The sequence below is a fragment of the Calidris pugnax genome, unplaced genomic scaffold (assembly GCF_001431845.1).
Source record: "Calidris pugnax isolate Ruff unplaced genomic scaffold, ASM143184v1 scaffold28, whole genome shotgun sequence".
Lineage (NCBI taxonomy): Eukaryota > Metazoa > Chordata > Aves > Charadriiformes > Scolopacidae > Calidris > Calidris pugnax.
In genome coordinates, this window is record NW_015090842.1 from 10,257,667 (window position 1) to 10,285,469 (window position 27,803).

Sequence of the window (27,803 nt, forward strand, 5' to 3'; positions counted from 1 at the left end):
TGCCGCCGGGAGTGGGGCAGCGCCCGGGGCCCCCCGTGCCGTGCCCGGTGCCTCCTGCCACCCGCGGGGCCCGGCTCCACGCCGCCACCGTCGCCCTGGCCGAGCTGGCCGAGCACCCGGCGCTGGGTGGCCCGCTCCTCGCCCGCCACCTCGGCCTCCTCCTCGCCGGCCTCTGCCTGCTGGGCCACGGCCCCGCCGCCCACAGCCAGGTCCGTGGGTCCCTTCTTCTCCCACTCCCCTGTGCCAGCGTGGGTACCCAGCCTGGCCAAAAACACCTCAGGGCCAGCAGCCCGCTCTCTGTGCTCCATGGCCGAGCCCCCAGTTGTGCTGGGCTCTGGCTTGCGCAGCCCCATGGCAGCTCCTGTGGTGTGTACATTAATCTCCGTGCCAGAGATGGGATGGGGAGCCTGGCGAGGGTCTGGAGGGGCACCGGTGGGCTTAGCGTCGGAGCTGTCCTCGACACCCTGGGATTTGTTTTTATTTTCCAGGGTGTTTCGGAAGCGGAGCGAACGCGGTGCCGGGAGACCCTGCGGCAAGTCCTGGACCGTGTCTACCAGCCGCTGGCGGTGCGGGAGCTGCTCGTCCTGCAGGGCCGGCCCAAGCAGGTACCCATGGGCAGCGAGGCCAGCCCCCGCGGGGCACTGTGAGCGTCTTTATCGCCCGCCATGCTGGGACTGTGTATGCCAGCGCACTGAGGGTGCCTTTGCTGCTCTCCTGGAAATGTTCTTACACCTTTAAAAACCAGTTTGGTGCAGCAACCCTGTCCTTGAGTCATGTACGAACACATGGGTGAAGTTTCTGGGTGTGTGTTGCTTGGGCAGCAGCAGCTCAGGCCCTGCTGTGTGTGGGTGTGTGCCCACGAGCGTGGGTGAACTTGAGGACTCTCCTTGCAGCACATGGCGCCTGGGCTTGGCCCTTCCATCCACTGTGCCTGGCCAAGCAAATTGCCTTGTCCTCCAGAACCTGCCTCTTCCCACCCGAGGGGACAAAGCGGTGCTGCCTCGGCACCAGCTGCTGTGCGTGGCCGTGTCAATGGCTGCCTGGTGGCAGTGGGGAAGGGGAGATGAGTGTCCGAGCAAGCACTTCCATTTGAACTGCTTGCTCTGCTGGTTCACGGCCTGTGGGCAGCTCTGCTCTTTGTTTGTACTCAAACAAATTGCTTTGTTTGACCAAGGAGCCTGCGGGCTCGCTGTGTCACCTGCGCAGCCCAGTGCTCTGTGCAGGGTCCTGGCAGGGGTCACCGCTGAGAACCCCCTACCTGCATTGAAACCCACTTGTCCCCTGAGTCCCCTGTGTACTGCTTTGGTAATGAGGCAGTCGGAGCTGTTGCCTGACCCTGAGAGGCTTTAATTAAAGGAGGGAAGCTCTGCATGAGGGGATGCTCCTGGGAAGGTTGGCCTCTCTCATTAAGCCCTAATTCTCTTTGTGCCGCTGAATGAAGAAGTGATTTATTTAAAAAGGTTTCCCTGTCCTGTGCTCCTGTCTCAAGTCGGGATGCAGGCTGCTTCCCTGTTAGTGAGGGTTTGCACAGGAGTGTGCAAATACGCTCCTTAGTCGGCTCCTTTGTTTCCTTTCAGAATTCTCCCTCTCCTGGGGAAGAAACAAAGCCGTCCCTTGTGCGGGCTCCGGCGTGGCTGCGGCGCCTTTGTGGTCAGCTGCTCTCCGAGAGGCTAATGAGACCCAACGGGGTTCAGGCTGTGGTTCGGGGCATCATGGAGGGAACAGGCGGTGAGTAGGGTGCTCTGACGCTGCTCTTGGCTTCCAGCATCGCAGATTAAAAGAGGCTGTGATGATGTGTCTGAGACATTTCATCCCATGAGAGGCCATCAGAGCACTGAAATGGGAAACAGCTTTTGTCAGACCAAGCTGATTCTGTAACACTCGTGCAGATTGTGCCTCTGACTGTGTGGAACTCCCAAACAGTGAATGCCTTCCAACTGCAATGCCTTTAGTTTGGGGTACACTGTCATGTTTGAGGTCCAGACTGAAAGCCTCCAAGTTAATTTGGTCTGGCTCTGCCTCCATGGGGTTGCACCTCATGTGTGTACGGAGGATGGTTTGTTCCGAGGAGCTGTGCTGATCCAGTGGGAGTTGTGCTCAGTGCTGGGCTGTGAGCAGCTGCAGATGGAGTGAGATCTGTCCTGCTCCAGGGCTCAGCAGCCTTGCTCCCCTGCTCTCTGTTTCCTGCCAGGGAGGGAAACTGTTGCTCTCTAAAAGATCGATCCCACAGTCTTTAGTGCCAAAGCCTCCTCCAGCCAATACTAACCTGATGACACCCTCCAAGCATGGCCACCCTCCACCTTTTGGCTCATACAGCTACTTGTAGCAGTCATTTTCCAGTATCAAAAGTCTTGGACAGTGATTTTCCCCCTTCTGTCATTAAATTCAGGTGTCACCTGAAAGGTGCTTGGTTTGAAGCGAGTAATAAGAGCTAGAAATCCAGTTTTGGGCCAGAAACATCTGGCTTCAGCTAGAAATGGGGCTGCAGTTTGCTGTCAATCTGAGCTGATCTTGGCTTTCTGCTGGTGGAGCAGGTGGTGCTGGTGCTGAAGCAGCAGCTGTGGACTGGAGAAAATGCGACACGGTTGCAAAGATCCTGGCTTCCTGCCCACAGCAGTGCCTTTCTGTCGAGGACTACTACCAACTGGTGTGCCCCCAGGTAGGTCCCTCTCTTCCTGCCACACGCCAGCTCTGGCTGGGCATTTGGAGCTGGCTCCTGGCTTGGAGCATGTCAGTACTGTCACTTCTGCTTGAGCTTGGCCCTGCTGGAGCCAGGACAACGTAGAGTCGTTTTTCTGCTGCTCTGGCAGTGGGACGTGTTTCCATCCTCCTCTTGAATTTTCCATATTTGATTGAAATGCTGGATGATGTTGCCTGATCACACGAGCTGTTCAGTGGTGCGCTGTGAGCTCTCTGCTGAGGAACTCTTGCTTCCAGCCTTTGGCTCTGGGAGCAGTGCAGACTCTTGGTTTGAGCCCAGAAATGCATCCCGTGTTAACGTGTGCATGGGAAGGAGATGGGCTCTTCCATATGCGGGATGTTGTGCCAAATGTCCAGCAAAACAGCTTACAGGAGGCTCCTCAATCTCTGCCGTTGGCTGCAAGGAGTCGGCCTGCCCCTCCCTTCTAAGGGGCTGCTGATCTTCTTTTTTCTTTTTTCCTTTATCGTGGGCTTTCCTTCCAGGTTCTGGACTTGCTGCACATCCAGGACAAACTGACAGCGCGGCAGTTCCAGCGAGTGGCCACCACCACGCTGCTCACCATGGCGAAAGAGCACCCTCAGCTGGCAGAGAAGCACCTGCTCCAGCCCCTGTTGGCACCGCTCCTGCGGTGCTCGGAGACAGCAGGTAGTGGCTCGTCTCTGCCAAGCCCCGTATCGGAGAAGGGTCTGGGTTCTCGCTGATCTTTGTCTTTCCATCAGGATTTTCCCAGGTGCTGGCAGCTGGGCTGCTGAGCGTGCTCTGTCAGTTGGGAGCGTGTCTGGGTGGCTGCGTGCACCATGTTTACTAGCACTTGAGTCAAATTACTACAGCGTTAAGAGCCAAGTAGTGGGGCTTCTGCCACTTACTCTTTGGGAATCCCTCCAGCCTGACAGTCTTGTTTTGGGTTTCCGGAGGGAAGCCATCGGTTCCCCACACTGACTGGGCTGCTCCCTGGGGAATAATCCATCGAGAAGTTGTGGTCTGCTTTGATTTGCTTGTAACCTTGCGGAGTTTACAACACTGCAGTGATATTTAGCGCAACTAACGAGGGCTCACTGGTTCCCATGCTGCCTTGATGGAGGAGAGGGAAGGCAAGAGAACTATCAAAGTGCTTTCTGGTGCTGGGCATGGTGGGATTGCTCTTCTGCTGGAGACTCCTCAGCATGTGTGGGTGCTGATATTTCTGCCCTTTGGTTTCAGAGCTAGCGGTGGAAGATTTATCAGCAGGGACCGTGCTGGTGACAGAGGCAGAGCTCGGCAGCTGTGTGGAAGATGTGCTCAAGGTATTGTGTCTGATTTGGGCCTGAGGGTAGGCGAGAAAACTCCTCTAAGTGAGAATTGGTTTGAGACTTTCTGAGCAGTTCTGTGTGTGTCTTAGACCGTGTCAAAAACCGGCCTCTCCTGCAGTCATGATGCTGAGGTGAGGCCAAGAGCTGCACAGAATAACCTTGTATGCAGCACTGCGCTGGTGGGACTGCAGCTTTATGCCAGATATCAGAGGCACTGCCTCCATCCTTTCAAGCGTTCTCACCCCAAAACATGCTGCGAGATGGCAGTGAACTCTTACTGGTTGTTTTTTCCCAGAGTCTTTCTGGTGTCTGAGCAGTGGGCTGGTAGCCAAGAGTCTCCATGGGGCTTTCATATCCTCTTTCTCCATGAGATGCAGCAAGGCTTTGAGCGTTGCTAAACTGTGCAGCTTCTACAGCACTGTTGGGTCTGGGTGTACTGTCAGAGCAGCTTCAGGACTTGGGTTGTGATAGTGGAGCAGGTAATAGTAGAGCAGGCAGCGTGGTGGGCAGGAGGTCCTAGTCAGGAGTACCGCTGGCCTGGTAGCATGTGTGGCCTTGGGCTGTCAATCCCAGTCTGAGGTGATGCCGCTCACCTTCCAACATCAGAGTTGTGCAGCAGATCAGAGGGAAGGAAGGATCACAGGGAATCCTGCACGTGCTGAATCTTCAGAGATTGCCTGAGCTCTCCTGTCAGGTTGTCTCTGGCCCACCCTGCTCTTAGTGCCTCTGTGCCTCAGTTTCTTCCATGTAGAGCATGGATAATGTGGCTCACACTGAGCCCAGTGCTACCTGTGTGGGAGGCAGAACCTGCTGGGAGCTGCTCTCCCTGCCTCTGAGGTCTGCAGAGGGCAGCCTGAGCCAGAGTGCTGGAGCTGGAAGCCTTTCTACAGCTTCTGCAGCATTTATCCCTGGTGGAGGGATGGATGGGCGGCAGCCAGCTCTTGCGTTGGGCCAAAATGCTTCCGAATGAGTGACCTGGAAAAAAGGGCATTCGAGGTATCGGCAAGCGGCTGGCAGTGCTGGACTGCTCAGCCCTGCAGTCAGGGCAGCTTGGCAGGGCCCCCAGCACGTCGGTGGGTGGTTGTGCAGCCGGTTGGCAGTGAGGCTGAGGCAGCAGGCACTGTGAAGTGAGCAGATTCAGTGTGGCTCTGAGGCTGCTGAGCTGTCCCCAGGGTGAAAAAGAGAATGAAGGTGAGCACAGAGGCATCACGGAGCCGCGGGGAAAGGTGGGAGAGCTGGTGCAGTTATCCTGGTGCCTGCTCTTAGGAGGCAGAGAGCGTATGGGTATGGGAAAAGGAGGGTGGGCAGCAGCTCAGCTGCAGGGGGGTGCTGTTAGTGGCTGCATGCTCACCTCAGGTGTCCCAGAAATTGGGGAGAACACTGCAGCTGGTCTCCATGAGGTGTCCCTAGTGGTTCATCTTCCCTGGCTGATATCTTTCACAGGGTTAAAGGCATTACAGTCTGTCTAGCCCCATTGGTAGTATTAAATGAGGAAAAATGAGTGGCCTGTTTTGCAGGGACCATTGTGAGATGAAGCCTGTGACACGAGGATTTCCGTGTGCGTGAAGTTAATTTTAAAACTGTGGGTGGGTAATCCTTCAGCAGCTGCTGCTCGGTGTCCAGCCACCTCCTCTGCTGCTCTGCTCTCCAGAGCTGCTCTTGGTGCAGGACAGTGCCTGGAGGTGGTCTGTGTGCCCAGCTGCCGAAGCAGGACACATTGCTGAAGCTCAGGAGGCATAGCTGAAGCTCAGCAGCTCTCCCAGCCCTGATCAGGTGCTGAGGGATGGGGAGAGTTCAGGAAAATGGAAGCAAACTGAGGTCTCATCAGAGAAGTGCTCTGGCTTTGCCAATGGCAGGCCACCTTCTGTGTTAGAGGAAGTGTCTTGTGGGCAGGATGGTGCAGATTTAGAATCATAGAATCATAGAACTGCCCAGGCCGGAAGGGACCTCCAAAGGCCATCTAGTCCGACCTCCCCGCAGTCAGCAGGGACACCCCCAACTAGACCAGGTTGCCCAGGGCCTCGTCGAGCCTCTCCTTGAATATCTCCAGGGATGGGGCCTCAACCACCTCCCTGGGCAACCTGTTCCAGTGCTCCACTACCCTCACAGTAAAGAACCCCCTCCTAATCTCCAGTCTAAATCTGTTCCCCTCCAGCTTGAAGCCATTGCCCCTCGTCCTGTCACTGCAGGCCTTTCTAAAGGCCTGTGGAGCACCTTCTGTGCACCTTCTGTGGAGCTCCTTCCTGCAGGGGGTCCCTTGCAGCAACAAGCAGGGTGTTCAGCAGTGTAGATCTTGGCTCTGGTGTTTGGGGGAGAGGTGAGGTCCATTCCTGTGCTCCCTATGAAGGAACAGGGCTGTTCTGTGGAAGCCGTTCTTCCGAAACCTTCCCTCACAGCTCATTTTTTCCACCGTTCCCACTAATATCACCAGTGCTGCGCTGCAGGTTTCGCTGCCTGCCCTGACAGTAGCCCAGCTTTCTGCTGCGCGTTCCAACCCAGAAGGACATCTCCAGCCCAAGAATTCAATTTTAAGAAGCTGGTGACTTGCTTACTGGCATGCCCTTAGGCAGGCTAAGCTCTTAAATGCTGCGATTGTTGTAGTATTTTGCGTGGTAATGATCTGTTGTAACTAGCTGGCAGGCAGAGACCAGTCTGGAGGGCTGCTCTGTGGCTGCCGTTCACAATGTGAGTGCTGGGGGAGTTTGGGGCGGGCCCCTCCTTTAATGGCAGAGCGCTGGAGGCCTGACAGCAGCCAGATCTGCTGCTCTGCTCTCCAGAGCTGCTCTTGGTGCAGGACAGTGCCTGGAGGTGGTCTGTGTGCCCAGCTGCCGAAGCAGGACACATTGCTGAAGCTCAGGAGGCATAGCTGAAGCTCAGCAGCTCTCCCAGCCCTGATCAGGTGCTGAGGGATGGGGAGAGTTCAGGAAAATGGAAGCAAACTGAGGTCTCATCAGAGAAGTGCTCTGGCTTTGCCAATGGCAGGCCACCTTCTGTGTTAGAGGAAGTGTCTTGTGGGCAGGATGGTGCAGATTTAGAATCATAGAATCATAGAACTGCCCAGGCCGGAAGGGACCTCCAAAGGCCATCTAGTCCGACCTCCCCGCAGTCAGCAGGGACACCCCCAACTAGACCAGGTTGCCCAGGGCCTCGTCGAGCCTCTCCTTGAATATCTCCAGGGATGGGGCCTCAACCACCTCCCTGGGCAACCTGTTCCAGTGCTCCACTACCCTCACAGTAAAGAACCCCCTCCTAATCTCCAGTCTAAATCTGTTCCCCTCCAGCTTGAAGCCATTGCCCCTCGTCCTGTCACTGCAGGCCTTTCTAAAGGCCTGTGGAGCACCTTCTGTGCACCTTCTGTGGAGCTCCTTCCTGCAGGGGGTCCCTTGCAGCAACAAGCAGGGTGTTCAGCAGTGTAGATCTTGGCTCTGGTGTTTGGGGGAGAGGTGAGGTCCATTCCTGTGCTCCCTATGAAGGAACAGGGCTGTTCTGTGGAAGCCGTTCTTCCGAAACCTTCCCTCACAGCTCATTTTTTCCACCGTTCCCACTAATATCACCAGTGCTGCGCTGCAGGTTTCGCTGCCTGCCCTGACAGTAGCCCAGCTTTCTGCTGCGCGTTCCAACCCAGAAGGACATCTCCAGCCCAAGAATTCAATTTTAAGAAGCTGGTGACTTGCTTACTGGCATGCCCTTAGGCAGGCTAAGCTCTTAAATGCTGCGATTGTTGTAGTATTTTGCGTGGTAATGATCTGTTGTAACTAGCTGGCAGGCAGAGACCAGTCTGGAGGGCTGCTCTGTGGCTGCCGTTCACAATGTGAGTGCTGGGGGAGTTTGGGGCGGGCCCCTCCTTTAATGGCAGAGCGCTGGAGGCCTGACAGCAGCCAGACTAGCGACGGAGACTCCAGCCTGAGGATTTGCGGGGGGGTTTCTTGCCTATCAAGTGTCATTTGATGCTGAGTGGGAAACCATCCTTGGGGCTTCATCAGGGAGGCTTTGTGTACAAAAGGTTCTGGTTAGGAAGAATGGCTCCACAGGGATTAACACAGGAAAAAAAGGTCGGTTTGCATCAATAACAGCAAGGCAGAATGTTATCAGGACAATCTCCTTCCTAGCCCTCCTACCTGGGTTGTCACACTGCCTCCAGCAAGCAAAAGCTCTTTGGTCTGTCCCCAGGCCACTTCTAGCCCTGGAGCAGGCAATTGCTCTCCAGCTGCAGAGGTTGGAGGTGTGGGGAGTGCTCTGGTGTGAAGGCACAGCATATTCTGAGCAGGTAATTCACCAGCTGACACAGCTGGAAATCGCTTGGAAAACTTGTGAAAAGACTTTATTTCCCCCCTTTTTTAAAAAACTGAAAGCTATGGAAGGAGTTAGAGCCTGACAAAATGGGGACCTGAATGCAACAACCCTGAGTAAACCCTGAGCATGGTACTTCTAACCTGAGTCTTCCCAGCATCTTACCTGGCTTTTAGTTTTGAATAATTTCTTTCAAAGGATTCAAAAGGAAATGCAATGTCATAAGAATTCTGAGTGTTTTTCCTGTGCCCTCTGGGCAGCACGGTTGGACCTGTGTGCAGTGAGCTGGTGACAGTGGCTTCCCTGGGACAGGGGTGCTGGTTTTGTGGAGGAGTGGTTCAGGAAGGTGCTGCTTGAGAGGGAGGAGAGGAGCAGGGCCCTACAGCCCCCTCAAAGCCCCTGCGGCCCACTTGCTCAGCTCAGCACACGTCAGCCCAGCTGCCCTGCTAGAGAGTGATCTGTATTTGAGATTTGGCTCCAGGTGCAATATTTCCATAAAGATTTGCTAATTCAAAGGTTCCTGTTGCACCTCTGTGTAACGCAAGACCTTACCCCTAAGCAGCAGACTTCCTGGATAGCTTGCTGCATTGTTCCTGTAGCTTGGAGCCCTGATGTGGTTAAGCAAATGCTAGGAGAAAGGTGGTACTGAAGGCTATTTTAATACAGAATATGGCATAATCAGGGAAAACAGGCTCCAGATTGAAAGGAACAGAGGCTGGAAACCCTTTGCCATTCTCCCTGGCAGCAGCCATTCTGCACAGAGACATGCTTTCTGTCCTTCTGTTTGCCTTCCCCCTGCTCCATGCAGGTGTTTGACTCTCCTCCCTGTGCCCTTCTCTCTGTAGGTGTATGTGGTTGGGAATGACAGCTCGAGCCTGCTGCTGGGATCCTTGCAGTCAGTCCTGGGAGTGGTTTTTTCCCTCTATTCCTTCGCCAAGCAGAATGTGTCATACTTACGGTAAGAAAGGATTGTGCATGACTTCTTCTGGGGTTTCATCTCTGTTCTGCCCACCTCCAAAGGACGTGCTCCGTGTGGGCACATACAGAAGCTGAGATTTATTTTCTCACCCTGAAGAGCTCTCATTCAAAGTAGGCAATAACTGCAGGCATGGGCAAGGTACAGGACCTTACTGGCAGACCTGTGCCCAAGGAAGCAGTTCTCCTGTTAGTTTTTGTCTTCCCCAAAGCCAAAACATTCAGCGTAGAGGCAAGTGTGCCTGGTGGGCACCTTGGTAGTGCAGGTTAACTCTTAGTGCTCCCCCTCATCTGGGAGCAGGAATTGTGATTGTTTCTGGACTGAGATGGTGACGCTGGGACATGGCTGGGTGTCAGAGGGATTTGTGTAGCAGGGATTTAGAAACAGGGTAAAAACTACATAAAACAACTTGAGCGCTGGCTCTTAGAAATACAAGATCATTTTTTTCTGACCAGGGATCACTCTCACCTGATAAATGCAGGACCTGCCTCTGGGCAGCTGTCCCCCATGCTGTGCCCAGCTCCCTCAGGATTGATGTATGATGGTGAGCATCACGTGTGTCAGTTGTGGTGGCAGGGACAGTGGTGGCCAGGTGTTGGCTGTCCTCTCTCCTTTCTCCTCCTGGGCTGCCCCGAGCTTGGACCAGCCTAGTAAATACACTCCTGGTGGGTTTACACTTCGCTTCGGAGATACTGGCATGTGGGTACTGGAGGCTTTCCCTAAAAGGTTTGTGTAGACACAGCCTCTGCTATTATTAAAGATGTCATTAATCACTTCAAAGAGTAGTGAGTGCTGTGGCAAGTTCGTAGAACAAGCCAAGTTAACACTGCTGCTGGGTGAACAGAGTCGCTGCTCGCTTCTCTGTTTGCACAGGAATTTGGCAGGGCTAACTAAAACCACAGCTGCCTGGAAGTGTTCGGATTTCCAGACCCCTGGCATAGCGCTGCTACTGCACCTCATTAACCTGCATCTTTCCTTGGCAGGGCTTTCCGTGCCACCTTACAGTGCTCCCTGTCTCCTTCCTCCTCTCCCTTGGCACAGCTGACAGCTCCGTGCTTTGTCATGTTGGCGTGGAGCACCGGGCTGAGGCTGTGTGGAAGCGGCTGTCCTTGTACAGACATGCTGTTCAGACAGAGTGCTCCCTTTCCTCGCCGGGCTGAAATCTCAGAGCACCCAGATCCTTCCATCTGGGAATGCCAGAAGGACAGGATGTGCTGCTGATCCCCTTATAAACTGACACGAATGCCTTCAGCTGCCAGAGCTGTCAGCCCAGAGCATCCCAAGGAGTGTCTGTAGCTGCTCCAGAGCGTTCTTGTCCTTTCCCCTCACCCTGAGGCGTGTGGTCCCGTTGCAGTGCTGCTGTGCAGGGAAGGGTGCAGTGGGCACAGCGAAGTCACCACTGCTTTCTCTGTCTTGCCAGCTCCCTGTGCCAGGAGATCCTGCTGTGGTTCTTGGAGAAGTCGGAGCGAGAGGTGTCCCTGGCCGTGCTGGAAGGTTTTGCAGGGTTGAACAGCAGCGTGTGTGGCCTCCACCCGCGGTGCCGGTTCCATGTGGGCAGCGAAGGTGGTGCCACCATCGCAGTGGAGGAGACCATCAGGTGAGCACTGTTGGGGCAGTGCCAGGTGTGGAGAGCAGTCCCGAGGCATCATTCAGCACGTAGGGCTTTTCATGGCATGCCTGGCAGAGAGAACCCAGGTGAACATGGGGCTGCTGGTGCTGTCCCATCATGGTCTCATCCCCCCAGGTGCCCAGGTAGATGGCTGTGTACGCCCTGCTCAGACAGGCAATGCTCCACACAGCCTCTGGGTTCCTCATACATGGCACAGAGCTCTGACTTTCAGCCCTGAAAAGCAGCACGCTCTGTCTGAGTGTCAGCGTGCGCTCGCTGTGTGCTTTCCCTGAGTCCCAAGTGCTGCTTGTGGGGTGTCTGGGAATGGGACGTGTTCCTTCAGTCCCAATGCTCCCCAAATTCAACTGCTGCCCTCCAGCCTGTGCCTGTCTCATGGCAGATCACGGCTGTATGGAGCGAGTGGAATCCCTCGGGCGCAGGTGGCACCATTGCAACAAGGACTCTAGCGATGCCAGTGTGGTAGAGCCAGCGACTGAGCTCCCCTCCTGCTCTTGCAGATGGTCTCTACAAGTAGAGGCAGAGCGTGGCCATGTGGGGAATAAACTGCAGCCATTAGACTCCAGCCACGCACACTGGGACCGTTCAGCAGCGTGACATTTGGTGCAGGGAGGGCTAGCTGTTAGTTGGCCGTACGAGCCCAAGGCAGCGCTGTCGAGGCGGCAGAGCTCACAGCTCCTGCCCAGGAGTGTCTGTGGGGTGGGTGTGCCAGGAGCTGTGTGTGTGCCCATAACAAAACCTTGTACAAATACGCTTGGTTTGGTTTCATTTCCATCTCCTCCTGACCTGAATTAGAAGAAGGTCTGCCCCGGGGTCTGCACTGGTTAAACTGGGTATACTTTAAAATTACTGTTTAACGGCCATGGCTCTGCCGGTGTCTGTCCTACTTTCACGGCTATGACCACTGCATGAATTAGCCACCACTAATCCTGTTCTTTATAGCATGGCTGGATCAAACGTGTGTTTCGCGTTTGTGGTTACTGTTGATGTTATTCCTTTAACGAATGCAGGTTAATTAATAAACTGAGTGCGTGATCACGTAGACCAAATGAACTGAGCAATAGTTTGGCTCAGCTGCCCTCCAGGCTTGGTGGTGCTGTGGAGGAAGGTTTCCAAGAGAAGGCAGAAGCGGCATTTCGCCGTGCCATGGAGTCATTTAGAGCCAGCCCTGGGGGGGGTGTGTGGGTATGTTCATGTTGGTGACACAGTGGCCTGTTTCAGCGATGAAGATGAGGCCCTCTACCAGAAGGTTTCCTCAGAGCAGTGCCGTGTGGAGAACTTAGTGGAGCTCTTGTCTCACTGCCAGAAGAGTGGTCTAGCTGGAGACTTCTTCATCCGGTGCCTGAAGGTAAGGGCCAGCAAGTCTCTGTTTGAGGCACATCTGCGGGAACACTGGGCCAAGAGGTCTGTGTGCAGACAGCAAAAGGGACCGAGTGTCCCCTTAAGAACCTCGGGAGCACTGAGCCAGGATATGGCACGTGGTGGAGGATCCTGCTTTGTGCAGGCAGAAGAGCCTGGGAGAGGGCGGCAGTCCTGGTCCCTGGAGGGTTAACCCTCGTTCTCCTTGGACTCTTTCAACAACAGGAGCATGTCTGAAGTTTAATGGTGTGTTTGAAGCTGTGAATAATCCCTGTTGCTTCCTTGGCTCTAGAGGGGCACCTTCTCCCTGTGATCCTGCTCCGAGCCCCTGTGGTTCCAGCCTGGGCTGGGCTGTGCTTTCTGTGCCCATGCTTCAGGTTGAGCCCTGTCTTGTAGTTGTGCTGGGGTGGCAGCACCCTGGGTGTAGGGACGCTGCTGTGACACTGATGGGACATCCAGGAGTTGTGGGCAGCTCTCAGACCTTGATGTACTGAGTGGAAGGTCGTGGTTGTGTGAGGAGTCAGTGTGAGCTCTGCAAAGGGGACGGGGGATCTGGTGCCTTTGTGAGCAGCCAAGCCAGAAGCAAGGCTGCAAGCAGAGACCCAGCAAGCCTGACAGCCCAGAGGATGTTGGCCCTAGGAGAAGGTGATACTCCATGTGGTGTCCATGGGGACAGAGGCCGCTGAAACGCGTGTGTGTGGAACGAGATAAGGCTGAAAGAGGGGGAGGTAACCAGGAGCCCTTTGCAGCAGAGTAGAGGTGTGGGTAGCGAGGACCTGCTGCGCCCAGGACCACTGGCCTGGTGATTTGCCTCTATTAAACCATTGCCTCCCTGTGCTTCTTTCCCGGCAGGCACTGACTCGTGTGGCTGCAGAGGATGAGGAGGCTTCAAACTTAGCTGCAGAGCCTGGAGGGAGTCTCCTGGAGCTGGAGCAGTACCATGCTGCGCAGAGGAGGAAGCTGCTGGTCCTGCAGCTCGTGGCCACGCTGTGTGAGAGTGTCTCGGACACCATCTTCACAGACATTGTTCAGGTTGGTCATGGCAAAGCCCTGGAGCGTGTGGCAGACCAAGCTCCAGGCTGCTGGGATCTAAGGAGACAGTGACTAAGAGACAGCTGGAGAAAGCTAGAGCATCCCCAGGAAAAGCAGTTTATTGATCCAGTTGCAAGTGTCTCAACAAGACACCGTCCTGTGCGGTGCCAGCAGGAAGGACAGAGTAAGCTGCAGAGACAGGAGGGAGCAGCCCAGCAGACATCTTCATATTTGTGTCCGTGGTTGTGTATTAAAAGCCAAGAGGGTAGTCTGTGTGTTAATCAGAACTCTGGTTTGTCAGCTTCTTGTCTTTATTTTGAGCAAAATTTATTCCAACTTTAACAAAGCTTAAAGACACCTGTACCCAGCAGACCTTTTAAGCGAGTTCTTGCTGCCTGTCCGTGGTGGTGGTGCTTGGTTTTTCTGGCATGCCCTGGCAGCTGCCTCCGGGGTGCTGCAGGATGAACATGGCACGGCACTGCCACCACGTCCCACTTGTCCCCTATCCCTGAATAGGCCCCTCGTGGCTCTTCTCTGGTTTCTGCTGCTGGGACGCCCACCCCGAGTGGTGTGTCCGGTTATCAGGGTTGGCATAACCATGCTCATACAATCAGCACTTTTTCATGAATGGGCAGCTGCAAAGTTTATTTAATATCATTTAAAGGCCAAATGGGGCTCCTCAAACCTGCTACCAAAAAGGGTTGTTAAAATATGACCCTTGTGTCTGCCCTGAGCCCACGCTGCGGCAGCGCTGAAGGGGATCAGCTTTCCTGCCCCATGCCAGGTTGGGAAGGTTTGGGCATCGAGGGCAGCGCGGTATTCCCCAGCTGATCAATGTATTTTAATTTCCTCATCCTGCTTTGTTGTCTTGTTTTTTGTTTTTTTGTAACTCAGTGACCTGGTTATGCAGTTAACTGTGGCTGCCTTGGGCAGAGCGGGTCACTGCCAGCACAGGTTTCCTCACTTTTCTCCTTGGGACAAAGGAGTCTTTGTGTGTGCTCTGCAGTGACAGAGGGGACCCAGCCGGTGGGTGCGGCAGCCGGCACCGCTTTGTCCTAACCTGCCTCTCCATCCCACCCACCCTTTCCCATCCACCCATTCCCAGCGCGAACGGCTCCGCTCCCTGGGTCAGGAAGTCGGGATGGGACATGGGGGAAGGATTCTGCCAGGTTTCTGAGTCCAACCGTGAGTGTTGGGATAAAAGGAAACAACCACCACAAAAAGAATCCCAGACAAAAAAAAAAAAAGGGCATTATACTTCCACCTGGGGGTTGTATTTCAGGGAGGGCTCCCTCGGGTGGGGACAGCAGTTGCAGAGCTGTTTATAAGCAGGTTCTGCAGCACGGGGTTCCTCCAGGGCATTTGCTTTTTCTGTGGGCTCTCTGGAGCATGGCTGTGTACATAACGGGGTTGGAGCAAGTGGGATCTTCTTCCCAAAGCCAGACCCCAGGAGTGACAGTAGCTGTGAACCTCCTCAATTGCACAATATATTTACCATTTCCACCTCTCATAACAGAGTTTCACGATACTTATTTGATTTCCTTGGTACACCAAGGATGTTCTTCTCCTGCATGAGACAGAAACATGTCCCAGTGTTTTACTTTTCAAGTGTTTTTTTCCCTTCTAGATTAGGATGTTTTTACTGTCCTTCTAGATTAGGAATTTTTTTTAACTTTTTGTTTTTCTCAGTAGCTATCTGCTGGCGGATTATTTATGTATGATGTTCTTATTTTTCGTATTAAATATAATTTCAACCCATTCAGCTTGTGTGTCACTGTTTTGGGAGAGCAGATGTTCTGACACTTGTTTTTACTCCCTATTCTTGCTGTTTGACGGCATTTCATTTCTGGGCTAATCAGCCCCGAAGGTTACCCAAGCCTTTTCTCCCAGCCTTCCTACTTGCTGCAGTGGGGATGTGCTTAACGAAGCTGGCGGCAATCAGCTCGGCTGCTGATGATGAAACGCGTTGCCTGCACCCTGTGCCTGTGCCCTGGAGGCTGGAAGTGTGGGATTTGGTGCAATAGTACCTTGTTGCCTTCCTACTTTGTTTTCCAAAATAGGAACAAAAGAGTTCCTCTTATTTTGCAACAGCCCTGTTATGGGGTAGCGACCCCCATCCAGCCCCTTCCCAGCATGGCTGGGTGCCCGGGTGCTGCTGCAGCTGGCAAAGAACCTGGAGAAAATAACTCACTGATTTCAAGCTCCGTTAGAAGTGCAGGAAGCCCATGGGATCAAAGGGTTTGGTGCCAAGTGTCGAGAAGGCCAGTGCCAGCCAGGCACCATCATTGTGGGCTTGGGCTGGGGGGAAAAAAAGTATTGTGAGAAAATCACCAAGTGTGAGACACGTGGTAAATGGCTGGGCTCCAGCATCACAGAATCATGTGGGGTTGGAAGGGACCTCTGGAGATCATCTACTCCAAACCCCTTGCCAAAGCAGGTCCACCCAGAGCAGGTTGCCCAGGAACTTGTCCAGGCGGGTTTTGAACGTTTCCAGAGAAGGAGACTCCACCATCCCCCTGGGTGGTGTCTGATACGGGGGAACCATGGGGCAGCCACAGGAGCTGGGGCCATCCTGGGCAAGGGCAGGTGGCTGGGAATGACCTCAGCCCAGACAAGGGGTAGGAAAGGGCCCCCTCTGTGCTACTCCCCAGGGGGTGGGCAGTGGTTTGGGGCTCCAGCACCCTTAGAGCCACCTCAGGAGCTCAGACTCCCTCCTGCATTCCTGGTGCATCCCCAGCTGGGCTTCACCAGCACCCCAGCCATCCCCCAGGCTCACCAGGGCTGAGGGCAAGGGAGCTGGGAAGGCAACTGGGATGGGTCTGAGAGGGAAGGTCGGGATGGTGGCAACAAGAAGGAAACAAAGGGTTCATAGAAAATTGCACTTCAAAAAGAAAAAGTCAAATAGATGCAAAGAGAGACAGCAAAAGTCTGGCCTTGGGGAGGCAGCAGGGACCCCCTGGGTGTCTCCCTCCCCCTAACTGCTCTTCCTGTGCTCTCCTGTGGCAGGTGGAGGAGTTTGTGGCAGCCACATTGCAGCGGGCCTGCCTCAGCCCGGCACAGGGCCCCGGCGCAGCGGCGGAGACGCAGACCCTCGCCATGGCCATGGGGCTCGTGGCCGCCATGCTCGGGGGAGCCGTCCAGGTGAGGGGGCGAAGCCGGGGGGCTCGGTGGCCATGGGATACGGGGAGAGGGGTGACCAGGCACTGTCCTGCTGCTGCCACCAGCCGAGGGGGACTGCAGCCAGTGCTCTGGGTGCTCCCCAGGTTGGGGTGCTTCTTTAATCCCAGAGTGTGTATATGTGTATGTATATATCTTAGAATCATAGAATGGCTAGAGTTGGAAGGGCCCTTAAAGATCATCAAGTTCCAACCCCCCTGCCATGGGCAGAGGCCAGGTTGCTCAAAGCCCCATCCAGCCTGGCCTTGAACCCCTCCAGGGATGTTCTCATCGCCTCGCAGCTTCTCTGGACAACCTGTTCCAGTGTCCCACCACCCTCACAGGAAAGAATTTCTTCCTAATATCTAATCTAAATCTCCCCTCTTCCAATTTAAAACCATTACCCCTTGTCCTGTCACTGCACTCCCTGACACAGAGTCCCTCCCCAGCTCTCCTGTAGCTCCCTTCAGATACTGGAAGGCTGCTATGAGGTCTCCCCGGAGCCTTCTCTTCTCCAGACTGAACAACCCCAGCTCTCTCAGCCTGTCTTCATATCAGAGGGATGGAGCATCTCCCCTATATATATATATATATATATATATGTTATTTTTTTCTCAGAGCAATGCCAGGGCACCGGCCAAGGGTGCAATGCTGGCAGGGCACCCCTGAGAGCACAGTTAATTTATAATCAAAAATCTGCTTCTGAGAAGGTCCTGACAGAGCAGCGCAGTCACATACAGCATCTTTAAATACCAACTCTGCATCCCAACACATCCAAGGCTCCATCTCTGGAGCGCAATGAACTTCCCAGTGTGGGCTGTATCATTCTCTGAAATCCTCTATAAAAGCGGTACCTTGCCCGGTTACCCCGTTATGTGGAGTCTGCTTTGCTGATACTGGGGAGCAATCGCACGTTCGTTAGCGCGCTGCAATCAGCCTGGCTTGCACTTACATCACCGAGCTGCTGGGGTTGCTTCATCCCCGGGCTCGCCCAAAGGAAAACCCAACTGTTAGTGGAAAAAGATAATTTATTGTCTCGTGTTGCTAAATTCCTAACGCTGGGAAAAGAGGCATTATTTAGTTGAAGAAAACTTAAAACCAGAGTCTCGCAGCTCTAATGGGCCCCCTCCCAGGCGAGCTCCCGCTCCCACTCGGGCGTTAATGGGAACAACTTAACAAATTGAACACAAAAGGTTTTGGAGGCAGCTGCAAAACTGTTTGGGTTTCAGTGGCCAAGGGATTTTTACAGAGACATCCACAAGCTCCCGAAAATGTCTGCTAAAGCATCACTTTTCAGGTCTTGCAGATTTTGCTTCTGGGATTAGCAGTTAAATCCAGGTTAGGGCAGGAACTTCTCCCCCTCGGGCGCTGCAGCCCTGGGACATGTCACAGCTGCCTTGCCTGGAGCTGCCTTCCAGGCAGGACCGAAAGCAGGACCAAAGGCAAACCCCAGGTGGCCCTGGCAGGATGGTGGGAGGGATGTCCCCAGCTCAGGCCCCATGCTGAGCGTGAGGGTCCCGCACGGGCACAGCTCTCCTTTGGGCTCTCACCCTTCCCACCTTCTCCCCAAGCACCTCGGGCTGGTGTGGTCATGGCTAGGACCAGCACTGGGGTCACAGGAGCAGCTCATGGTGCCTGGAGTTGGGTGGTGTTTGTGGGGTGGAGACAGAGCAGCCAGCTTGGTGCTGCCGTGGGGCTACGAAGTGCCTTCAGTGGCTCATGCACCCCTGAGCTACGGACCTGCCTTGCCAGGAGCATCCCGAGGAGTGAACCTCCCGTTACCTCTGTGCCAGTGCTGCTTCTCTCCCCCACACAGCTGCAATCCAGTGACTTTGCCGTGCTGAAGCGGCTGGTGCCGTTGCTGGAGGAACTCTCCCGCACCTACCCCGAGCCCCTCACCCAGGAGCTGGCCGCAGACCTGCGCATCGCCATCTGCACCCACGGCGCCTTCTCCCCCGAGACGGTGGGTGCCGCTGCCGACAGCGTGCTGGGGAAGAAGCCAGGGATGGGAGCGCAGAGCCCTGCCGGCACCCCCGGTGGAGCCCCAAGCCCAGGGGGTGGCCGGGCACCACCACGACATGGCCTCTCGGCTCCCAGGGAGAGGAGTGAAGAACAGAGTGTGAGCCATGAGCCTGGCACTGTGGGTCCCTCTCCATCCCCGTGTGCCGACAGCCCAGCTCCAGCTGGGCTCCAGGAGCTCCTGGTATCAGCCTACGACCCCCAGCCCCCCAGCCGAGCTGCCGCCCTGCGCTGCCTCGCCAGCCTGATCACGCAGAAGGATCCAGAGGCACTTCGGCTTCAGGAGAAACTCCTCCAGGTACCAGGCTCCTGACATGGTCCCTGTTCTGTGTTGTGGTGTGGAGCTGGGGCTGAGCGTGCCGGTAGGCTGGGGACAGTCCCTATGATTGGAGCCCTCTGACCTTGCCGTCACCATCAGCTGAAGGTGCCAGGCAAGAGGGACTGGGTGCAGGGCCGGTGCCAATGGTGCTTCCCCCTCCTCGCAGGTGTTCCTGGAGAACATGCAGCATGAGGACGCCTTCGTCTACCTCTCCGCCATCCAAGGTGAGCGATGCCCATCTGGGGCAAGTGCTGGTGCTTCATAGAAGGGTTTTTGCTTGGGGGGCCTTCGGGCAGACGCAGAGCTGCTCAGCGTCTCCTGCCCCCCTGGACCGTGTCTTCGTGCTGTTTGGTGGAGCCTGGAGCCACAGGCAGGTTCTGTGCTGTGTTCCCGAAGCCGGCAGGCTTCAGCTCCCCATTGTGCTTACTCAGTGGGTAATTAGCTCATTTACCCTCTGACTGAACTGCTGAGCTGCACAGACCACAAGTGCCTCCTCAGTGGAGCCTGGGGCAGGTTCACCCTCGGGGCATCCCCTGGAAGGACACCTGGGAGCCAGTCACCATCCCCATGCCAGGTCCATGCCACTGGCCTGGGGCTGTGGTTTCAGCACACTGGGGGGCATGGCCCTGGCACCCCAGCCCTGCACCTGAGTGACATTTTGGCTCAATGGTGTGTTCAGCTGAGGCTGGCAGAGGAACCAGGGCCATGGGGACCCACCGGGGCTCTGCCATGTCCCTCTGTTCCGGCCAAGGTGGTCACTACCGACTGGTGCCAACCAGATGCATGGAAGTTGAACCATAGCAGCTTTCTCTGCGTTGGTTCCCAGATCCATTGCCTCTCATGGCCTTGTGAATTGTTGCCCCCCCTGAGTGGGGAGAGCAGGAGCGGGCACACAACCAGCCCCAGCGCTGGTCCCAGCTGTGCAGGCAGGAGGTGAGGAGCAGCAGGTTGGCAGGAGAAGAGCTCTGCTCGCTGCCCTCCTGCCTGTGCTGGGGTCACTGAGTGCTGCCACTGCTGATGCCTCTTCCCAGGAAACCCTGGAGTCCACACTTGCTCCGACAGGCTCAGGGCAGCCCCGTGCCCACCAGGCAGCCAGTTGGGGTTTGCAGGCAGGTGCCTCCACAGATGGCATGACGTGAGTGTCCTGTGGAACGGCTGTGCCAGCTGGTCGCGGTGTGCCGGGTTACTTGGAAGGGAGGTGCCGTTCCCATGGCCCGGAGCGATACCGGCACCGCCGGGAGCCTCGCCTGGCATTGGGAAGGGAACCCTCAGCCTTAGCTGGAAAAGGAGCTTATCACTGTGCTTCCCTCTGCCTGTACGGTCTTGAGTGGGATGGGTTTGTCCTTGCCCCGCAGGTGAAACACAAACGCTTCAACCGTCCCCGGGTGATTAATACACCCTGCGCAGCTGCCTCCGTGTTTCGCAGCCCGGCTGCGGCTGTGATTAACCCTGACGCGGTTCCTTGCGGTGGTGACTCACCCAGCCCGCGCCGCGCTGGCACTGGCACCTGCGGCGTGCCATGCACGGGGCTGGCCACTGTGCCAGGGGGGCTCCCTGCCACCCAGCTCGGGCTCCCCACCACCGCAGAAGGGCTTGCCCACCGTGCTGGGACCAGAGCTGGCTGTCGTGTCACCGCTGGGTATCCCAGAGCTGGGCTCTGGGGAGGTGATGCCAGAGGAGAGATTGCTGCCCCACCAGACATGCCTGGGCTTGTGGAGGGTAACCCACGCCGGGCATCCTCCGATAACCGGGGAACGGGGTTGGAGGTGAAGGCAGCTGCTCCTGGAGGGCTTGGCCTGACTCAGCGCTTGGCACTACTGGGGCAGCCTCTGCCACTCGCCCTTTCCCTGGAGAGCAGCTGCCTTTCCCCATCGGAAAGGCGCCCACTGCCCGGGCTCTGGCTCCCAGCCGGGGCCAGGCAATCCCAGAGTGTCCGTGGAGCCCCAGCAGGGACAAGGACACACCAGCAGCGTGTGCCCGATGGCAGGGATTTGGGACCAGCAATCAGACACTGTGCCCGAGTGTCACCTGTGGTACCCGCTGCCCCGATGCTGGGCCAGCCTGGGGCAAGCCCCGCAGCATCCGACGGCCGGCATGTCGAGTCAACGCTCGGTCAAGGAACATTAACCAGCAGCAATTAGTGGGCACCTGCTGCCAACTGCTAAATTATTTATTTTTCAGCTTGGCACCCAGCCGGACCCAGCACTGGGCTGCCCTGGTGCTGTGGCTTTGTGTGGAGGGGCTGTGGGATGGGCTGTGTTGCCAGGGTGGTGCAGGGGGTCTGGTGGGTGATGACTGCACTGAGGACATCGGAGTGGTCCCTCTGCCGAGGGTGGTGGCACGTGCCATCCTCCAGCCTGGCCCTGACCCACGCTTTCCTCTCGCTCTCCCCCCAGGCATTGCCCTGCTCTCCAGTGAGTACCCGGAGCAGATCCTGCCTGTCCTGCTGGCACGGTACGGGTGCCCAGTGCGGGGCACGGAGGACACCGTGGCCGCTGTCACCAGGATGAAGCTGGGCGAGGTGCTGATGCGTGTCACCCGGGTGCTGGGTGAGTCTACAGCCACGTCCGTGGGCACAGCAATGCTGGCCACGGCCAGCAGCCATGACACCATTGGGTCCCTTACCGCTCTCTGCCATGCAACCAGGTCTGGGGGGCAAAACCATCATGGGCTTCTTGTCCAGAGGTGAGAACCAGCTCCTACAGCCCTACCATAGGGCGCTGGAAGCAAAAGAGTGGCCAGCTGGGGTTTGCCAGTGGGCAGGAGCAGGGTGGTGGATCCTGCCGGCAGCCCACCGTCCCCTCGGCCGGCAGTGCTGGGCTCAGAGGCTGCCGGGAAGTGCCCGGACACGCAGGGCTGAGGGGTAGAAGCTGGATGAGGTCTTTCCGGCAGCCGCTGTTGGGACACGTCCTAAAACGCCTCCTCTTTCTCCCCGGCAGAGGCCAGGCCAGCAAGAGCGTGTGGCCGCAGCCCTCCACAGCTGGGGAGGGTGGCAGCCAGTGTCCCCACTGGGGGTCCTAGTCACTGACTGGGCACTTTGTTCCCCGAGTTGGCTGTGGCAGAGGTTGCCTGGCCTGCTGGAGCTTTCCTCCAGGGCACAGCCACCGCAGCGGAGTCCCCTGGCCGTGGTGGCATCCCTGAGCTCTGCCAGCTGTGGGCATCCCACCAGGGCAAGCACCGCTCCTCTGCCCTGCTGCCGGGATGGGGATGGGGCATCCTATGGGCCAGCAATCCCATCACCTCCCCGTGGAGCTCCAGCGAGCAGTGTGAGCGGCAGCAGAGGTCTCTGAACACCCCTGGGCGATGTCCGTGTGTCCATCCCTTGCCTTGCCCGGCGCTGCAGCCATGCTGTGCTGGGTTTCCCTCGGCGGCTGCCCCCGGCACAGCCGGCAGCGGGACGGTGGGCACGGCCCCCACCGCTGCTCCCCCCTCTCCCCGCGGTGCCTCCGCCGCAGGCAGCAACTCCGGCGCGTCCCGGCTCGCCTGCGTATTTATAGAACAAATCGCACAAAGTTGTTTTTGTTGCAAAGCTTCAGGATTCAAGCGTGAGGATTTATCCGGCGCTTCCAGAAACGCTCTCCTCTGTGCAGCCGCGCTTTGGAGCTCCTCCTGCTGCTGCCTGGGGACTGCTGTGCCTCCCTCCTGCTCTATCCCTATCCCTGGCCCCATCCCCATTCCTGTCCCTGCCCACCATCCCACTGGAGCTGCTTTTTTCCTACCCGGGGGGGCATTTTGCAGCGGGCACTTACTGCCCAGCAGATGGGCAGCGTCCAAGTGTGCGGTGCCATTCCTCTGTCCCCAGCAACGTGGGGCATGAGTGTTCACTGGGACCTTGCACCGACCCTGTTAAGCTTTCCCTGTAAACCCATAAATCTGCTCTGGGTGCACCACAGCAGACCTTTTTCCTTCTCCACCAGGGAGCACGTGCCTTGCTCACTGTAGACGGGGAGATGCTCTGTGCTCTCTCTGTGTGGCCGTCCAGCATGAGGCCAGTGTGCCCTCAGCTTCAGAGGGGATGCTCAGACCACCCAGCACTGCCGTAATCCCAATTCCTGACGGTGCAAGCACAGAGCAGGCTGCACTCCCCCCGGATGCACGGCCATCCTTGGCATCATGGTGCTGCCTCAAGCTCTCCTGCCCTGTGCCATGGAGGATCCATCCCTGCCCTTCCAAGCACGTGCTCCATCGTTAACAGGGATGGCCATGTAGGAACAGTGAAGCTACGACAGGATGGTCCTACAGAAGGACCCGGCTACCTGCTGCCCAGCTCTTGGCCATCGCATGCAGTATTTCCCTCCTTGCACACAGCCGGTGCCAGGCTGTCGGCATGCCAGCAGGGCAGGGGCTGGCCTGTCCCCAGCCCCTCCTCACAGCAGCAGCAGCCCCGAGCCCCCCATGTGCAGGGTGATGGGGGTCCCAGTGCTGCCCACGGGGCTTATTCATGTCCCTGCATCCGGGAGCATCCCGGCACATCCCGGAGCAGCCCCTGCCCGCTGGGAGCTGTGTCCACACCGTGGGACGTGTGGCCACCATCCCGGGGCACCTCCTGTGCTGGGTGATTGTGCATGCCGGTCACGGGCTCAGCGCGCCGACCTCTAATTAGGCGGCTCACACATCCGCAGCTCCTGCCTGTGCTAATTGGGGAGGGGGGTTGTGCGGCTGAATTAGGTGAGAATTTGGGCTTGGCGCTGCCTTTCTGTGTGCTTTGTCTGCGGTCACCTCTGAGCGGGGAAGGTGGGATGCACTGAACGGCCCCCGACAAAGGTCTGTGCTGTGGGGTGTGTGCTGTCTGTCGGGGGTTTGCCAGCACTCCGGGGGGGCTGCCCCACAGCATCCTTGTCCCTGACGTCACGATGAGTCCCCACCGAGGCTCTGTCTGTACCAGTCCTTATGCTGGGGAGCCGTGCTCCAGATGTTGCACCCAGCTGTTCAGTGGTGCTGCAAAGCCAAGGGGGGGCCCAATCTGGCTGCTCCCGACAGCACCAGGGCTTTAGCAGGAGGTCACCGTGGGTTTTCCCTTGCCCGTGACGTGCTACTCTGTTCTCTCTCACAGGGGACATGGTGTTCAAGCACCGGGAGCCACTGATCCAGGCCTTCTTGAGGGGCGCACGGGACCCCGACAGCACGCTGCGGGCCAGCAGCCTCTCCAACCTGGGCGAGCTCTGCCAGCGCCTCGGCTTTCAGCTGGGCTCCATCGTCCAGGAGGTATCGGCTCCATCCCAGCACCACCGACCCCTTCCCCGGATCTGCACCTGGGGAGCGTGGTGGGGGCTTGTTAATGAGGGCGGTTCATTAGCAGTTGGCAGGGCTGCTGAGTGCTCACTGATGGGGACACAACAGCCTGGGGGGGGGGTCCGTAAAGGAGGAGTGATATTTGCCGATATTGCGGAGTGTAAACGTCACTGGACCTGAAGCAAACGCTCAGGAAATTCTAGGCCTGATTTTTAGGGCTAAAAGCTTTATAATCAGCTGAAGATGTCACTTGTGCAGGGAAGCAATAGCCCAAGGAAATGCAGCGGGGCCTGCTCCACCCATGGAAATCTACTACAGGAGGATACCTGGGGGCACAGCTAATACTTGCCAATGGCACCTCCTCCTACTTAATGAGACCTCATTACCCTACCCGTTATCATGATGCAGCTGATGTGCAGCTGGTGGTGAGCAGGGGTGCTCATCCTTTGCCTGGGCTGGGGGCTCCCAGCAAGATGTGGCTGCCAGATCTGCAGGAGATCCTGATGGGGTGAGCTGGCTCTTGGGGAGTCTTCTCCTTGGAGATTTGAGAAGGGCTTTCTCGGAGCTGCTGGCATCATGGTCTGGGACCCCTCAAGCTGGTGGGTCCGTGCCACCACAGGAGCCAGAGCTTCAGCCCCCAGTGCCTCCCAGAGCAAGAGGGTGGCCAGGAGACATCATGGATGCAGCGCTCGGGCTTCCTCCCCGGTTCCCGCTCGCAGCCGCTCGGCGTCAGTACCGGCAGCGTTTGATGAGATGCCAATGCACCACACGCAGCTATTTCAGGAACACGCTAGCTCTGCTAATTCTCCCGGCTGTCACTGCCGTGGGTTTAATTAGGTTCCTTCGACTCTGCCTGCTTTTTATAAAGCTTTCCAAGGCGTCTGCGTGGCGTTTGGCCCCTGCGGGAGGGAGGGCTGCTCAGTGTCCCACGCCCCACAAAAAGCCGATCCCCCCCCAGTTGGGTGCCGGCAGGGGAATGTGGGGCTGCCCCACGCTGTGTGCAGGGATCCCATCTTCATCCTCCAGCCCCAGGCCACTGAGAGACATCCCCACCACACCAGGGGAGTCCCCAAAGATGGGGGCCATGGCTGGCTGCTCTGTCGAGTCCTTCCACCTCCTCCTGACCCTGCTGATGGCCCCCCTGCCCTGTCCCCACAGGTGACCTCCTGCTTGACAGCCATAGCCAAGACAGACCCCGAGGCCGAGGTGCGAAGAGCCGCCGTGCATGTGGTGGTGCTGCTGCTGCGGGGGCTCAGCGAGAAGGCCACCGAGGTGGGTCACCTCCCCACTTGTCCTTTGGGCAGGGGCAGCCTCCACCAGGCTCCTGCACATCCCCCAGAACCAGGACGGTGATCCTCAGGGGTGGCCCAGGGAAGGTCCCATGGGACTGGGACCTCCAGCTTGTCCCTCCCCCACCAAAGGGCTCCTTCAGCGCCGGATCCTTCATGGAGCAGAGCTGTTGGGGCATCTCTCTGAGCTGCTTGGCCATGCCACAGCGCAGTGCCTTGCTGCGGGGCAGTGCCAACACTTGGGAGCCGTGGGAGTTGTTCGTCGCTGATTTGACTTGGAAATGCCCGGTTTTTCCATGGGCCGTGGCCTCCCTTCCGGCTTCCCAGCAATGAGCATGTTGGGACTCAGCTCCCGTGGAGGAAACGGCCGGTTCCCCACAGTAATCCCAGCAGCAGGGATCTCAGCTTCTCCTTGTCACCCTGTGCCGGAGGGATGCCGCAACGCGCTGCTGTGCCGGACGGCGCTGCTGGTGTGTGAGGAAACTGAGTCACGGAGGGCTGGGGCTCACGCCTGGGGCAGGGTGGTGGTGGTGGTGGTGGTGCCGCCGTGTCCTGGCACCCGCTGGCAGCGTCGGTGGAAGGGGCAGCACCGTGCCTGCCGGGGCACGCCGAGGGTTGCGTTTCGGGTTGTTGCGGGTACAGGCAAGGTGCCGGCGGGTGCTGACGATTCTCCTGCCCGCTCTGCCCAGGTGCTGCAGGACGTCCTGCGGGACCTCTACCGCCTGTTGAAGCACGTGGTGGTGGCTGAGCCCGATGGTGCAACAGTGCTGCACGCCCAGCTGGCACTGGAGGAGCTGGACACGGTGATGAGGAGGGTCCTCTTCCCCCCGCAGACGCTGGAGAAGAAGATAGTGGTGCTGCCATAGCAGGGCCAAGGCCACAGAAACAAACTCTTCCTGGCCCAGCATCTGGACCAAGTGGCTCCCCAAGGGGAAGGATTTTCTGTGCCCACAGGACACTGCCAGCGGGTGCCAGCCCGGGAGGAAATCGCCTTGGAATTGCCCAGAAAAGGCCAGGGAGGGCAGGTGGCCAGGGCAGTGAGGGCTCGTTTGGATGGAGTGGGGCATTAAACAGAGACATGTTCACCCCTGTGTCTGTGACACCTCTGGGAGCCACACAAAGCCCCTGAGTGCCATCCTGGCCATGGCCTGGCCCGTGGCTGGGCTGTGCTCACCCTTGCAGGGTTAGGGTGGCAACAGCGATGCAGGCCCTGGCGAGCCCCTGGGAGCACCCTGGGAGGGTGGGCATCATCCCCCAGGGATGTCCCTGGGCTGGGGGAGCTGGTGCCTTGGGCTCCCCTGTGGCCAAAGAGCATTGGGTGCCACGTATGCCCTGAGGGTCAATGGGAGGGAAGGGAGTATCTGCTGTCTGACCCCCCCACTGTGGGCAGCCATGCACCCCAGGGGCTGGCAGGCAGCTGGCTGCTGCTGCATGGCCCTGCCTGGCCCTCCCTTGGCACCACACTCACACCATGGGGCTGCTGGGGGGGTCCTGGGGGTGCTGGAGGGTCCTGGGACTGCCAAGCTGGCCAGCAGCTCTTGCACACCTGCACACTCACTGCTGGGTGCCCATGGACAGGGAGGGAATCTTTCTGGCTGCCAGCCGTGGGCACGGGATGACAACAGCTGAACCAGCTTCTAAATGTTGTGATTTTAGCCAAATCCTAGTGATTTTCCTAGGAGGGCAGAGGGAAATGGAGATGGCATTGCCAAGCCCCTGTACTGCCAATGTTGTGGGGCTGCACTGGGGACCCATCCTCCTCCACAGTGCCAGTAGAAGGACAACACTGCTCACCCTGCACCCATTCCCAGGGTCACCCTCACCGCAGGGTCTGAGGATGGGGCCCTTTCACCAAGGCACCAGGAGCCCCCTCCATGCCAGGGCTGCCGTGCATCCCAGGAGCATGACCAGGGGCTGAAGGATCCTGCAGGGCACCTGCTGGGACCAGCGCTCGCTGCTGCGTGCTTGAGGACATCCCAGCATTGGGGTCACCTCTCTACCTCTGGCCAGGACAGCCCCCATGGGTGCTGCAGCACCACGGACCCCACTCCTACACTGGGATCTGCTGTGTACCCTCCGGGAGTGGGGAGCAGGGCTGGGGTCACACCAGAGGGACACCTTGGGGACCCAGCTTGGAGCCCCCCTCGCTGGGCAACCCCCTCGCACTGGGCATCCCTTTCCCAGCTGTGGGCAGCTGTGGGTACGTGTGTCCCGGCTGCACCGTGCAGTGCTGGATGGTGTGGGGGGCCCAGCACCCCCCTTCCCTGCGAGGCTGAGGGTGCCAGGCTGTGTCTCCACCCCCAGCAAAGCCGCCTGCACCAGGCCTGCACCTCACCGTGCCGTGCCGTGCCGCTTGGCCGGGTGTGCAGGGACAGCGGGGAGCGCATTGTCCTCGCCGGAGAGCAGCGGCGGCCGAGCGCTCCTCCTCGCTCTCGCTGCCGCCAGACCACGCCGGTGCCGGTGCCGGGACACGGGCACGCACCAGGATGCTGCCGTACCGGCTGTGCCTCCCCG

The 27,803-nt window shown here is 57.7% G+C and overlaps 1 protein-coding gene across 1 annotated transcript; it reads left to right on the forward strand.

Moving 5' to 3' along the window:
- The first annotated feature begins 6 nt into the window (after nucleotides 1-6).
- On the forward strand, nucleotides 7-26,374 carry TANGO6 (transport and golgi organization 6 homolog). Its single transcript, XM_014942577.1, has 17 exons — nucleotides 7-209; nucleotides 489-605; nucleotides 1,578-1,728; nucleotides 2,535-2,659; nucleotides 3,184-3,346; nucleotides 3,902-3,984; nucleotides 9,126-9,238; nucleotides 10,677-10,853; nucleotides 12,105-12,231; nucleotides 13,095-13,274; nucleotides 16,281-16,415; nucleotides 18,247-18,747; nucleotides 18,935-18,992; nucleotides 21,165-21,317; nucleotides 23,822-23,973; nucleotides 25,159-25,272; nucleotides 25,979-26,374. Exons 3-17 carry the CDS (start codon nucleotides 1,674-1,676, stop codon nucleotides 26,153-26,155), a joined length of 2,313 nt encoding a protein of 770 aa, XP_014798063.1. The 5' UTR covers nucleotides 7-209; nucleotides 489-605; nucleotides 1,578-1,673; the 3' UTR covers nucleotides 26,156-26,374.
- Nucleotides 26,375-27,803: the final 1,429 nt, after the last annotated feature.